Raw genomic sequence first — 14317 nt, 5'->3', positions numbered from 1 at the left:
CCCCTTCCTGTTGTCTGGCTGTCTGTGCTGTCAGCCCATATAGCCTGGCACCTGCTCTCATGTTCCTAATTAGTCTCATTTAATTAATTATATACTGCAGCACTTCTCCTTATTTTCTGGCTTCTTCTGGATTTCATCGCCTTTGTTTCAAACCTGCGGAGAAGATCAGCTCTCAGAGGGGTGCTGCTGCTGCTCACTTTGGGGTTGCGACTACTTTTGTGACGATCAACTTTAAAAAGTATTGTGACTCCCACGACGAAGGAGGGGACTGGATGAGAAATCATTTAACATTAAGTTTCTTTTGTACACTTAAGTTCCTATGTTTCTTCGTGATGGTGTTAGGGCAGGTGAAGTTGTTGCTCTGCTGTGGGTTGTTGTGTTTTTCTTGGAAAGGAATACCTGAGAGCATAAGCAGCTTCCCAGCTGCCACTTCTTCCTCCTGTTACACCGGGATGCATGATGTGCTAAAGAAAAGGTTCCATCAAATATTTACACCTGTTCGAGACGACACAATAGGAAAAGATCAAACCTTTGACTGAATAGGTCAACCACAGACTCATTAAGTTTCCAGCAGAGCTAACGGAACCATATCAGCTGGAGAAAGACAACAGTTACACTGTTACCTTCTGTGGAAATACTTAGTGTGCTGTTACTTTTTTATTCTTTTGCAAAATTGTGTTTTTGTATATCGAAAGATCTCGCTATAGCTGTCTTGTTTAAGTACCTGTGTGTACCATAAGCTGACATCGTCCCTTAAAGCAGCTTTCTTTCAGACTAACCCTGGGCTCCACATTGAGAAAGGAAACACTGTCCTGTAACAGCTTGGTCAGTCAGTCTCTTTTCACAGATTATCTTTCATACAAAGACTTACGTTTGATGCAAGAATAAGCCACAGTCAATGGTTTGTGACTCTGAAGCAGATAATGTAAGAAAAACAAAAGAAGCAGATCAGAGAAGTAAAGCTGAAAATGAATAGGAGAATTTCAATGAGTCCCTTTGTTGAGGTGAAAAGAATATTGGAATAAATAAAATACTAGATACATACTGTACATGCTGGACAATGATGTGATTTTTTTACCACCTTTAATCCATTCAGCCCAAAAATGCCTATAATTAGTTAACTATTTAACATTTTGTACGAATAGATCAGTAGTTTCATACAGGCCTTATTTTCTCACAGTACAACAGTTACAACAGTTAGCCCTCACTGCATTGTTGGGTTGTTACGATACAGGGACTAATGTCCCTTTAGGGGTGCAAGTGACAAATTACATTTACTCTCGTCACTGTAACAAAATCATTTCCTTTCGCACTTTCACATTTTTGTGAGATTTTGTTTTTAGTCTTTCTACTTGTACATTAGAAGTATTTTGATAAAAAGTACTGCCACATTTCAAGTCACACAAGTTACAGAGTTAAAAGTACACAACAATGCAATAAAATGAGGAATTAGTCATTGAGGGTTAACAATATTGCACCTCGGAATAGTTAAAAAAGGTTGCATCTAACTTAATCAAGCAGTGCACCACCCTGCCAGCACGCTAGGTGACCTACATCAAACACACTCATTACGTTGCGTGCACAGGTGCGTGCTGGGTGTAGCAAACATGCTAACTTGCCAATGGTTGATTGATCCAGGTGATTTAGGAACTTTTACCTTAATGGTGTGTGGAGGACCTTTCTGTGTCTCTGCTACAGTGACTGCAGAGCTTCACTCAACTCAACGTGTTTGAAAACTTTAAAGAGTGCACCTCAGAGACCAAGTGGACTGTTTATCACGGGACAGAGGCCCAGTGGACTGGTTTCACTGGGACAGAGACCCCGAGTGGACTGGTTATAGTATGCTTGTTGGACCTGGAGCAGACTGTGGAGGACTGCGCGGTGCTCAAGACTCACGAACTCCTTCACACAGGTTAGTAAACTACAACAACAGACTCGTTGCGATGTTTGGAACTCTTCAGAGGAGTGTGGCGCGCGTCCTTTGATAATCAGTGGTATTACGCACAGACTGCTGAGGACCGTCTATATATGTTTGGACATTTGGGCTTTTTTGGTGTGATGTGTCTACCTCAATACACTGCATGTTGTAGCCTTAATGGGTTCTTTACTTTAATAGGTTTATCATGTAACATCATCATCATATAGTTTTCTTAACACTCCCTCCTTCTGAAAAAAAATAAAAAGCATAATATTCCAGTACTCTTACCAACCCTGCTTTATAAGGTACATGTAAAATCTCACACTGTAGTGAATGTTTGCTAACTCACCCCAAATTATGAATGTCTTAACAACATCTAAAGAACCAGTGTGTTTGCTAACTTGCTTTGATAGTGTTTCGTAAATCTGAGAAAGGATATTGACACTAGATAAGTGGGTCATAACATATGGGTCGAGAACCTAACAAGAGGTCACAAGATGTATTTAAAGGATGACCCTTGCAGAAAGTAACTATATTCCACTACATAAAACCAATCTTTTGGTTTTAATTGTGAAATACTGTACACTACTTACCTCTCCAGGCCTCACCCTTTGAATGAACTGCCCACAACCTATACTAATGCATGACTCACAAGGATATATCAAAAACACTGTGTTAGATGCATTATTTCTAACAGGAGAATGTGTTGTCAGAGGCGCGTTTGTGTTGTTTTTGTGTCAAGAGATCGTGGAAGTTACCTGAATCACCTTTCACTGTTGACAGCAGATCAGCTGACGTAACACAAGGCCAGATATTGTTTCCTCAACGGCAATCAAGTGTTTGTATTTTCACAGTGGGATCACACCTCTGAGCAACCCTGAGCATGACAATTGATTTTCATTTATTTATTTTTCAAAATGCAACAGACGTCACAACACAAATATTTGTCTGCTCTGCGAATAATTCCATTTTCTCCCGCTTTGATTCGGGTCTGTTTCCAAAAGACCTGTTTATGGAGAGGAAATGACAAGAAGTCGAGTTGACAGGCCTGGAGTGAGACAGTTAAATGCCCCTTGCTGCTCTGGATAATTAATAAATAAAGTACCAGGGGAGTCCTGTCATGGCTTCCTCTATGACAGGGGCTGTCTCCAGTGCGCTAAAGCATTAAATGACCAATTCCTGTCAGGCTAACTTCCACTGCACTCCCTTGGCACCATCTCTCTCTCATTCTCCCTCTCTCTCTCTCTCCCTCACGCACACACACTGTCTCTCTTTCTTCCAAAGAGAGCTACTTTGCTCTCTTTGCTCCGAGTTTTTCAGCGACTGATGGCTCTAGTTCATTTCTGCTGAATTAATTGGTCCCTGAATGAATTCTGTTGACAGGGCAATTCATCATGTGTTTGGCCTGACAGTGACTGGGGTGTTGGGAGTGTGGTGGTGGTGGTGGTGATGGGGGAGGCGAGGGGTGAGGGGAGCTGCAGGAGAAGCTGGGGTTCTAGGGGGGGGGAGGATGGGGGTTGATGATTCTGCCCTCTCTTCTACCCGCTCCTATTATTCCCTCTTCTGCTAACAGGAATATAGCCTGCATCAAATTCTGCTTTCCCTCCTCACTTCTCTCTGAATATTTCCCAGCTCCCCCCGGTTGCAAACAAACATGCCTGGCTGACAGATCCAGCTGATTAGGGAGCTCTTCTGTCTGCTTTGGAGGATATCCTCATTACTGGCCAGTCAGGTAGCAAGCCCCGTTTAGCCCAGGACCACCAGCGCCTGTTATTTGGGACCTGACACGTTCACTAAGAGAGGTGCATTGCATTAGGCTTTAATTGCATCATGTATCACACAATAGCCATTAGGGTAATTATTTACTGGTGAAGGGTAAATGAGGTTTGGCGCTGGGCTGAGCCAGCGAGGCAGCTATGCCTCGTTTTGGCAGAGGTGTTGCGCTCACCTATACGCTAACAAATCTAATCGCCGGTCATTTGCTTCATTTGGAAATATCATGTCATCCAAACCCCACTGTCACCCCCCCCCCCCCCCCCCCCCCCCTTTTTTTTCTCACACTCACTTTCAGTCAAGCGGCGCACTTATTAGGTCCAATCAATCAATGCTCACTCATTAGGAACCTCCCCTCAAGTATCCTCTGGATTGCCTCACACAGCAAGAGTCAAAAATTACCTCATAATTGCTGCTCAGGCATCATAACAAGCTAGGCTGCCCCAGTGACACGGCCATACAAACAGGTCTAACGCAGGAATTGATGGATACTGGAGAATCGTATTATATATTGCCATATCCAATTAGATACAGCACATAAAGCAGCAAATCCATTCCCTCTTTTCATAACGTCCAAACCACCACTCGGATATAAAGACGTGAAATGCAGTTTCATATTTTCTCCACCCCCTCCCCTCGTCTTGGTTGTGTCACTACAAATGATAACATCCTGAGGATTTATTGTACATTTGACACACCAGTAACCAAATTATAATTCAGTTGCTGCGGCATATTCATAGAACCACTGTACAAATCGCACAGAGAGTGTTCAGTCAGCATGTATTAGTGCGGAGCGGCTCGAAAGGTCAACAGTTGGATCTGACACTGTGGTTTGAAGTTATGCATGATGAGGTTCACCGTTAGACCTGAAAGAGGAGTGGTTTCCCGTTGCTGTCGGAGCTTTTATTTCAATACACATCCTACCACATGTGGAGCTCCAACATGTTTTGTTTTCTGTTTCTTTTTAAAAATTCATGATAAATATCATAAATAGTTCCATATGTAGATTTTTTTTATTTTTAGTTTTTTGTTGTGCAACTTTTGAGGCATAATTATTCAACTTCCCCATGAGCAATCTACAGAATGAGGTCCAGACATTAAGGTAATTACTGCTTATCCAATGAGGAGTAATGACATTAAGGTCACAGTTCGATATGGAGCAGAAAGTTGAAAAATCAAAGCTGCAGAGCGCTGCTTTTCCATGTATAAAATGTGCAGTAAATCAAGATTTCAGCACTTGTGCATTAACTTGATTGCTGAACGAGTTTTTCATCTGAATTAAAATGTCTTTATGCAATACTCTAAGTTTATTTACAGTGTGTGAGCTCACACTTGAATTCAGTCAATCTGAGACAACCAATGTCTTTTGTTTGGTGATTTCACTGTTGATTTTTCTAAAACTGAATGTTTGATGAGCGAAGACAGTGATATGTGCTGATTAGACCCAATCGGATCATCCCAACACTCTTATATTTATATAGTAAATAACATATATTTATATTCCAGAGGATGCTGTTGTCATCTGGTATGCTGCATTCAATTTGGGCTTGATTGACAGATACATCCAGGTTCACAGTTTATTGGTTTCAGAGGAGAGAGCCAGATATGCCAATTTAGACAGGAAAGTGACAAAAAAGTTTCCATCTAAATAAAATAATTCTGCTTCTGGGAATTCTCAGCTGGGGAGAGGAAAGAGTCAAGCTCCTTTTTTCCGCCCCTCCTCCTATAACAAGGGCTGTGAATGACATACATATACGACAGTTAGGGCCTGACAGAACATCCACTTTTGATGCTTCACAGGGGAGCTATGAAATAAACAACAGGCAGAGAAATTGAATTACAAAGCAAAAAGAGGGTCTCTCCTTGTGGACCCAGAGGCACCAGAGTGCACCAAAAAACAGCTTGGCGTAGGATGTTTTAGAGGAGCTTATTTTTTATTTTTACATTGTTGAAATTTGGAGGGAAATACGCGATAGAATGATGGAAACTTCATAATATTCTCATTCAATATCGTATCACTGCTATCCATGCAGGACCACAAAGTAAAACTCGCTTTTTTCCCCATTAAAACAAAATTGAAAATAGTGTTTGGACCAAGAAATGCATGTCTGAATTAAAAACCGAAAATCTCAGCAGCTGTATTATATATATTCCCATTCTGTCTGACATCATTTCATGCTGCTCTATCTCGTGCTGCCGCAGCCCAAATCCTTTGCAAATCGTACGCCGCTGATCAGGACAGTGTCCACTTGTTGTAAATCAATAATGATATAACTAAGTCATACAAGGCGGCAGCGGCGGAGGGATTACGGAGCGAAGAAAGAGTGAAATAAGCTCTAAGAGGGATTTATGCATAAATCTCTCCCTGCAACTTAGCACAAATTGAATTCAGGCACACTGCTAGAAAAATTAATTCAGCTTTACAACGCGGGGAGAGGTTAAACACTTTATGTGCTGCTCAGTGATCCGAATCATGGAGAAAACATTTAGAGGCATTCTCACTGTACTGTGCACCGTGTGATCTTTATACTCGAAAAATAAATACATTTATCTCAAAATAGTCTCATTAAGTTCCAGAATTCATTCGGCCATTGTTTATTTCAACTTTTATTTAGTTATTTTGAAGTTATGTCATCTCAAGCATCAAACGTGTATTTGACATTTGACATGGTAATACATTTTAACCCATTGTTTAGCATTTACAAGCTGTATATAAAAGCTCTGCACACTGTAGTGTAGAAGTAAGCACGAATAAGGATACATTTCAAGTGTTTGTCTACAATTATCTCTTCTGCAGAATGAAGGATCTTTCCTTGTGTATGGGATGGACATCAGTGAGACCATTCTGGGTGAGAGGTTCTTTTAAACTCGTTTATTGGAGGAAAAAAACATATCAAAATGTGCATTTTGAGTTATTGTGAGAAACATTTTGAGGCCTTGGAAAACAGCTAAAGCTCCAGATTTGAAAGATTGTTTGAATGGTAGAGATAGCATCCTGTCTATGCTCAATAGAAGATGGGACTTCCTCCTGTAGGATCTTTTTTGGACCTTTTTATAAAGATCACTATGAAGGTATTCTGTGTCATGTTTTCTTTTCATTTTGTTGTGTTTGTCTTTTTGTAATAGTACCTCACCCTGAAAACGTCTTATCGAGCAAATGTTGAACTGCAAAGTAATTTAAATTGTTAAATAAATTGAGTAAAAAGTACATTCTTTCCCTCACGAATATACTTGGTTATTTTCCACAATTGGTGCTAAAAAGCATCTATTAAGTGTTTATACACTCGGGGTTTGAATACAATATTTCACTTAACCTAACTTGCCATATTGATAGATGAATGACGCATTTAAAATGTTTGGACCAAATTAGATTTGATTCATTATTTCTCATCTGTTGATGATCACAATTTCCAAGCTGACGTCTTCAAGTTGCTATTTGGTCTCGCCAAAACCCAAAGATATTCAACTTCCAATCATAAGCAACAAATCCTCACACGTGAGAAGCTGAAACCAGCATGTTTTCCTTAATAATTAGAACTTGTGTAATTAATCAACTATCAGAAATGTTGTCAATCAGTTGTTTCAGTTCTACTCCAGATGGTCAGAAACGCCATGCAGCCCCTTTTGCGTAAAAGATTTCAGACACTTTTATTATTGTACAAGTGAGACCAGCATAATGAAAGTGATAATACCCATGAACATGAAAGACATTTTTTCTTACTGTATTTACAGAGAAGTGTCTTCACATCACACACAAAAAAATCCTTCTACGAAATGAACAATTTGTAAATAACATAACAATTAAATAAACTCCACCTACCTTTAGGTTTACAGCTGAATATGCATATGATGACCATCTCTGCACTGCATAGAATTTATACATATACTTTTCCTCATGAACAACGTGGGTTTTTCCTAATAATAATAATAATAATAATAATAATAATACTGCACTCATGATGCATATAGGCGGCCTGTAAATAAACATGAACAAGAACTAAGTCTTTGGCAAATGCAAATACATTCACTTGACAGATGAAGAAACCATCATTCCAGCTGGATTCAGAGAAACAACTTGGCCTGAAACATGTGATGGAGCTGACGTTCGGAGGCAAGGTGTTTAAGGCATTTAGCTGAAATCGTCGCCCCTGGTTTTTCGACATTATTGGAGTTGTCAGAATCCGATGCTTCGGGCATCAAACTAGACAAATGATACTGGTTTGACTTGGGATGGCTGTTATATCCTTGTCTGTGGTTGAATGCCAAAGACTTAATCAACTTAAATAAAAATGTAAGCTGTGGGAATATAGTAGTGCACGTCAAGGCAGTGACATGATGGGCCTTGGATTACAGGAGAAACTGTAAGTGCCTTTTCAGACTGAGACTCGATAAACTTGCAGTCGGTTTCATGAAATAAAGCAAATATGCATCATGATTTTTTTTTTTCTGCATAATAAACGCTCCAGTGTTGCAAACCTCCAACATAGTGCAAAATCAACAAAAAAGGTTTCGCCTGATGACTTCTTGTATCCTGACAAATAAGAAACCGTAAAACACGAGCCAAGCAGTCTGCAGTTTAGTCGTTACGAATTATAAAAATGAAATAAAAAAATCATTTTAAGAATATATTTACTAGTTTCTTGAAATCTTGCAAATAGCGGACCATGGTGATATATTGTCATGGCTCCCTCTATTTTTCAAACGGATGTTTCTTTATTTATTTCATTTTCATTTTTACATCTTGATTGTGTATCACAGAGAACATGTCCTAATCTTCTCATGGCATCAAAAGCGATCGATTTACTCATGCTGGATGTTTGGTCGTTGACTGTTCAGATGGATAAAAACAACGTTAGCCTGCCACAGCCTGCATGTGCCCGGCTGCTAATCTCCTCTGATCTCACTGCGCCGCCATCTGAATCGGAGTGGGAGACGAATGGAAACTGGTGGGGGGGGGAAGAAAGGCTGCTGCTACATTTGTAAGCTCCGGACAGCGTCCCTGCTGAGAGCCGTCAAGAAAAGGAATGTACAGTATTGATCCGTGATGGGATGAGACTGCGACACTGTCACAGGGGGAAAATAAATTCAGTTTTTGTTTGTAGTCTTTTTCTTTTTCATTTTTTAGCTGCAATTAGCAGTTTTCATTGTGTAGTGTGTGTGTGTAGTGTCTTTCAGTGTCTCTGATGATCTTCTTATTGTTTTTTGTTTTTTTTGTTTTTTTTGGGGGGGGGGGGGATTTTGAGTGTCCAAAAAAGCTGCGAGGAGAAAAGTCGTCTGGAGTCCGCTACCAAAAAAAACCGTTTCTCATTGTGTGAGCCGGGAACATGTTTATGCTCAGTGTCCAGTGGACCATGCCGCTCACACCGGGGCAATATGGAGGCTAAGGCCATGGTCCTGCAGGTTGATTTGGTTTCCATGGTAACTAGTGACGGTCATAGGCAGTGGCAGCAGTGGGGGGGGGCGGAGCCTCTCGATGCGGCACTATAATAATAAGGGGAACCTGAAAGTTAACAGAAGAACGAGCCATTTAAAACGACAACAAAATGACATTTTTCCAAATGTGCAATCACAATTAATTGTTAAGCTGTTTTACACGTTGCTCTTTTACTGTACATGTTAATAGTTAATTAACTGTTGCCAAGCCCCATCAGGGGCACATAATGCATTTTACAATGACAGAGGCACATGTATAACTTAAATTTAAAAAATGTTTACAATGAAGAGTCCTTGATTTCAAACGAGTGTAGACAAAAACAGGTTTCTCATTTCTAGCCAGCGTGGAAAAGTTAATAACACCTTTTTATCCGGTGTAGCTATCAAGTTAATTAAGCGTTAAGTCCACGACTTGGCTAATAACGTCATCTCTTCCTGATTTTAAATGTTTCCAGCTAACTGGTTTAAAGATGAGAAGAAGATTGAAACTAAAGCTGCATGTCCCAAATAAAAAGTCATCATTCTCACTTGTTGATGATCCGTGTAGAATACATGGAAATAAAGAAACGGTCTTGTTCTAGAGTTAGTTAGCCTAGTATTTTAAGTATGATGAATACAAATGTAAGGTCAGTCTGTTATTTTGTTCTAACACAAATCTGTTTGGTCGCTTAGCTTGCATACATTTTTGCAAAGAGCATGTTTTTAGTTTAGCCTCAACCCTGATTGCATTCAGGACCAGCTTTCATTCAGTAGGTCTGCTAATCATGACATGTAACCTCACGTAATAATGTATGTAGTTAGTGATGGGCTCCTGTATTTAAGAGTTATGGTAACGCCAAGTTCACGCTAAGGTAGTTGTTGCACGAGCAGCAGCCTATAGCTGTTCACACCAGATGCGCATTTTCCCGCTCCGGTCAACAAGCGATTCTGCTCCTCTGCTCTTTTTTTTTTTATAGAGTTAAACTCTGTTCGTCTGTCTGCTTGTCGAGCTCGCTCTGTGTTTAGACATGACTGGCAAGTGTGTGGACAAAAAGTAGTCTATGTAAATGAAAAACCACAATCACAAACAGTGACACTAGCCCATTACTATTAAGTATGTGTATACATTATCTGATTTTGAAATTTGATCATTTGGGGGGTAAAAATCAGGAGAAATAGTCAGCTAGTTTGCAGGGCACGATAATGATTGTGGCTCAGAATAGAGCAGATAAATACAGTTTAATCTATTCCCTATACTTTGTGTTATTTGGTTTTGGAGAGCCTAAAAAAACCACCCTCCAGACTCTTAAAAGGCGGAGAGTATCGCTCTTCCTATAGCCCCATGCACACCGTTTTGGCACATGGAGAAATCATAAAAATGGAATAAGAGTAGAATATACATTCCCATTCAAATCAACATAGGATGGTCAGAGTGGCGGCCATTTTTATGTGTACCTCTGCCATTACGGGCTTATGCATTCTATTTCTATGGTCAATGCACCGTGCTGAGCGCAGTATTAGTTTGAACTAGTCAAATGACCCCCCGCAAACCGTTCAAAATCCATTCTACTCTCATTCTATTTCTATGGTGGAAATCCAAAGAGGCTGTGCCTAGTTACACAATCGCTGTTTAGCAAAAACAGTCGATTAATCCACTTTCTCTCGCTTTACTCACTTAGTAATGCTGGGTTGCTGAATCGCCAGGCGTCATTGTAGGTCGTGTACTGTGGGTGACTGTATGGGTTCCCCGAAAACTCACTCCCTGCGATACAAAACAACAAATCAATTAGCATTTCAATGCATCAAACCATTACCCCGTTCATATGCAGTCATTTCTCGTCATTCAAAACAGGATGCAATTTGAGGGGGAAAATGATAGTCATCGATGTGCGACCAGTCAAGCAAGTAATTTATTTCTTTTTCATTTCACTTAAGTTATGCAACACTGAACAATACAGGATGCGACACTGAAGGCGGCTTTCCCTGTCCCATTTATGGATATCTACCCATTCTTCTTCCTCCACTATATTCCAAACCAGTCCAATAAATACAGAGTGGTAATAAACAGTTTCATGCATATATTTTTGATAGGCTGCAGGATTTATTGCAGCATTTCTTGGAGGATTTTTTTTAACATCTCCAATCTGAACCCCCCCCTCCAGTCTGAGCTCTGGTGTTTGGTGCGACAGAATTTCATTGCAGGGGAACTAACTTGGAGCATGTCAGTGAGCACTGCTGTTGGTTCAACATGTTTCTTTCTTTTACGAGACAATAAAGGCTAGATTTGATATGAAGCCGGTGAGAAATGGCTTTGCTTTAACAGTGTTTTGTGCCTGTCACTAAATCTTAGTGGTTGTGTATAGGATGAATGGGTTGTAACACAAAACCACAAGCCATGGGATGAAGACCCTCATCTTTTGCTTTGGGCCACATAACAACAAATGGAAAGTAAAAGTATGTTTGACTTTAACAGTTTTATTAGTCAAAATCCAAAAGTGAATTCCAACTGCACTGCCACAGGGTGCTACCACATCTCCCTCTGTTTTTTTTTTTTTTTTTTTTTTTTTTTTTTTTTTTTTTTTTTTTTTTACTGGAAGCTATTAAATGGACTCAACTGTTTACAGAAGCATTTCAAAGAATGTAAAGTCTCTATTTTTAAAATAGCCTTTCATAACAGAGGCAGAAAGCAAAACTAGAGAGCACTCAAAAAGCACAAGCCTATTGTGTGCCACAGTTTATTTACACTGACAGGCCAATCTAAACGAATAATGTAATTATATAAAATATCTAGAAAACATATCTGCATCAAAATACACCTAGGAACAAAGCATCATGGGATACATGTGGCAGATTTTTATTTTTTTTAAATGCTTTGAACACCAGAAACAAAATTCCATTCACCTTTGCATTGAAGTGGCAGGAAAACAAGCTATCATTAAATATATATAACCTGTCCTGGAAGATGCCACTGGAGGTACAAATAAATATGTTTCTTTGTAATTTTGGTTAACTGACACAAAGAAATCCTTGCTCCATGACCTAATTTTCAAGTTTCAATGATGTAAAATAAAGTTTTGTGAAGATTACCTGCTAACTAACAGACTAAAACAAATGGCACAGTTAATAAACCCTCCTGGCAGAGATGATAACCAAACTCATCACCGCAGCCCTTCATAAAAGAGAACAGAGGAACAGCCAGAGCCTGTGATGGGCTGTGTGATTGCTAAATGATATGCAAACACAGGACACACTCCACTGGTTTCCCCATCCATGTGGTTTAATCACATCAAAGCAAAATGCCGGCTGTGGTTTGGCTGAAATGTGTGTGGTGATGCTGGAGCTGAAAAAGGCATATAAGCTCAGCACCAAAACTGCATCCCTGGCAGTGAAACACAAGCCTAACCTCCTCAGAGAGAGAGAGAGCGTTTTAAATATTTACTGGGCTCCCATGCCTCTGCCTTTTGACCCTTAACTGTTTGCTGTGAACCTGAACTGCAGGTTAAGTAGAGGAGGGGGAAAGGGATATGCTCTGGAGCACAGAGGCTGGGGAGGGCCGGTAGTGCTGTTTATCGAGGGCCGGTGCGAACGGCCACGCGGGAAGATAATGAGCTAAAAAGGCTGAGAGGAAATCAGGAAGGAAGGGAGAACGACTGTCCTCTCCCCTGTCTCTGATCACTTATTCTTATCCAATCATACACACAGAGCTAATATGAGACTGTGTGTCTTGCTCTGCAGGTCAATATGTATCCCCGCTGCGTAACTTGGCACTAAACTCTCGTCACTCTCCTTTTTGAGGTCAGTGTAACCTGTTAAATAGACCCCTAACGACAATATGAAGTGCTGACGTGGTCTCTCACTTACCAGGAACCATTCCAGCGAGCGTTGAAGTTGGGTAGCTGCCCTGACCTGTGGGGGGAACGTGTGGGGGGTATCCAGGTAAAGTTGTGTTGGCCATATCCCGACCTGAAGAGACAAAAGGAAACACAACAAAACAACAAAACACTTCATCAGTGCTTTCTAGTTGTAACCTGTGACTAGCATTAAAAAAAGTGGAAGAAGTCTTCAGATCAGCGATATAATATTGTAAAAGTTCTGCATTCAGATTAGATTAAGTATCATCATGAAAATGTACAGGCACAATGATTCATCACTCCGATTTGCCCCTTTGAGAGTATTATTAGATGTATTAAATATACTGGGATATTATTACTGATACATTTAATGATGTCGCATGCAGAGATGGAACTAATTTTACCTACATATACACTGTTGGTTTGTTTAGTCCATACAAATTTGTTATATTTTACTGATTTTATATTTAAAATGCCTGTAGTCAAGTAAAAAGTACAATGTTTCCCTCTGAAATGTCATGGAGATGAAGAATAAGTACAACTCCCTCAAAACTGTACTTAAATACACTACTTGAGTAAATGTGCTTTGTCACTTTTAAGTGTTCAATTTCAAAATGGAAACCAGATACTGCAGTTACATGACACAGCGCTAACGTATGTTACTTTAGACATCATGACTCATCACCACCGCAAGTCAGTCGGCACAACAACTCCATTTTCCCTATTTAGTTTAGAGATACTTTCAAAGAGTGTAGTGTCATTTATTAAACCTGTTTAATAGCATCAGTCCGCCTCCCCAACAGTGGAGCTTAAAAACAAGACCGCAGCTGCTGTTTTGAGCCAACTGAATACTGGTCACATAAATATGTGTCCTCATTACACAGTTCTAACTTGTCTAAATATGGCAGCCCCTCTCTTCCTCTGTGAGTCCGAGCACAGTGGCCCCTCTGCGGAGCGTCACCCGTTCTGCTGCAGATATTCAGCTCCGTAATTGAGAGTGACGGTTGGGGTTGTCCTCACTGGCCACGGGGACATTTGGACAAAACGGCACGTAACCCCAATCTGCACTGGGGCCAGGGAAGGAGAGGCTCCTGTTATATTGTCAGCTGTGAGGGCCACTTGGACTCAAAGGGGGGGAAAAAAAACCCAATCATCTCCAAATGGAGCTTTGATGAGGAACTAGTATACGAGAGCACCACAAGAAAAATGTTCTCCATGTTGTTGCCTTTACAAATGTTTGACTATCTAAAGGAAAGCTTTTTATTATGATGATCCAAATTCATTTTGCATTTCTCTTGTTCTTTATGGAAAAGTGCGTCACTAAGTCATACAGTGTCACGATTGCTACTTTATTTTAGATAGT

The 14317-nt window shown here is 40.2% G+C and overlaps 1 protein-coding gene across 1 annotated transcript in view; it reads right to left on the bottom strand.

The window, feature by feature from the left end:
* Nucleotides 1-7313: 7313 nt before the first annotated feature.
* The window catches only part of pax2b (paired box 2b), a 30372-nt gene continuing 23368 nt past the window's right edge, over nucleotides 7314-14317 (bottom strand). Inside the window, 4 exon segments of the mRNA XM_031843448.1 lie at nucleotides 7314-9149; nucleotides 9151-9191; nucleotides 10779-10865; nucleotides 12965-13066. Of these exon segments, the coding sequence (XP_031699308.1) occupies nucleotides 9114-9149; nucleotides 9151-9191; nucleotides 10779-10865; nucleotides 12965-13066 (266 nt within the window). The 3' untranslated portion in view covers nucleotides 7314-9113.

This window comes from Anarrhichthys ocellatus, unplaced genomic scaffold (genome assembly GCF_004355925.1).
Source record: "Anarrhichthys ocellatus isolate YVR2014 unplaced genomic scaffold, GSC_Weel_1.0 scaffold4, whole genome shotgun sequence".
Lineage (NCBI taxonomy): Eukaryota > Metazoa > Chordata > Actinopteri > Perciformes > Anarhichadidae > Anarrhichthys > Anarrhichthys ocellatus.
Note: the sequence above shows the minus strand (reverse complement) of the source record. Positions and strands in the feature narration are given on the sequence as shown.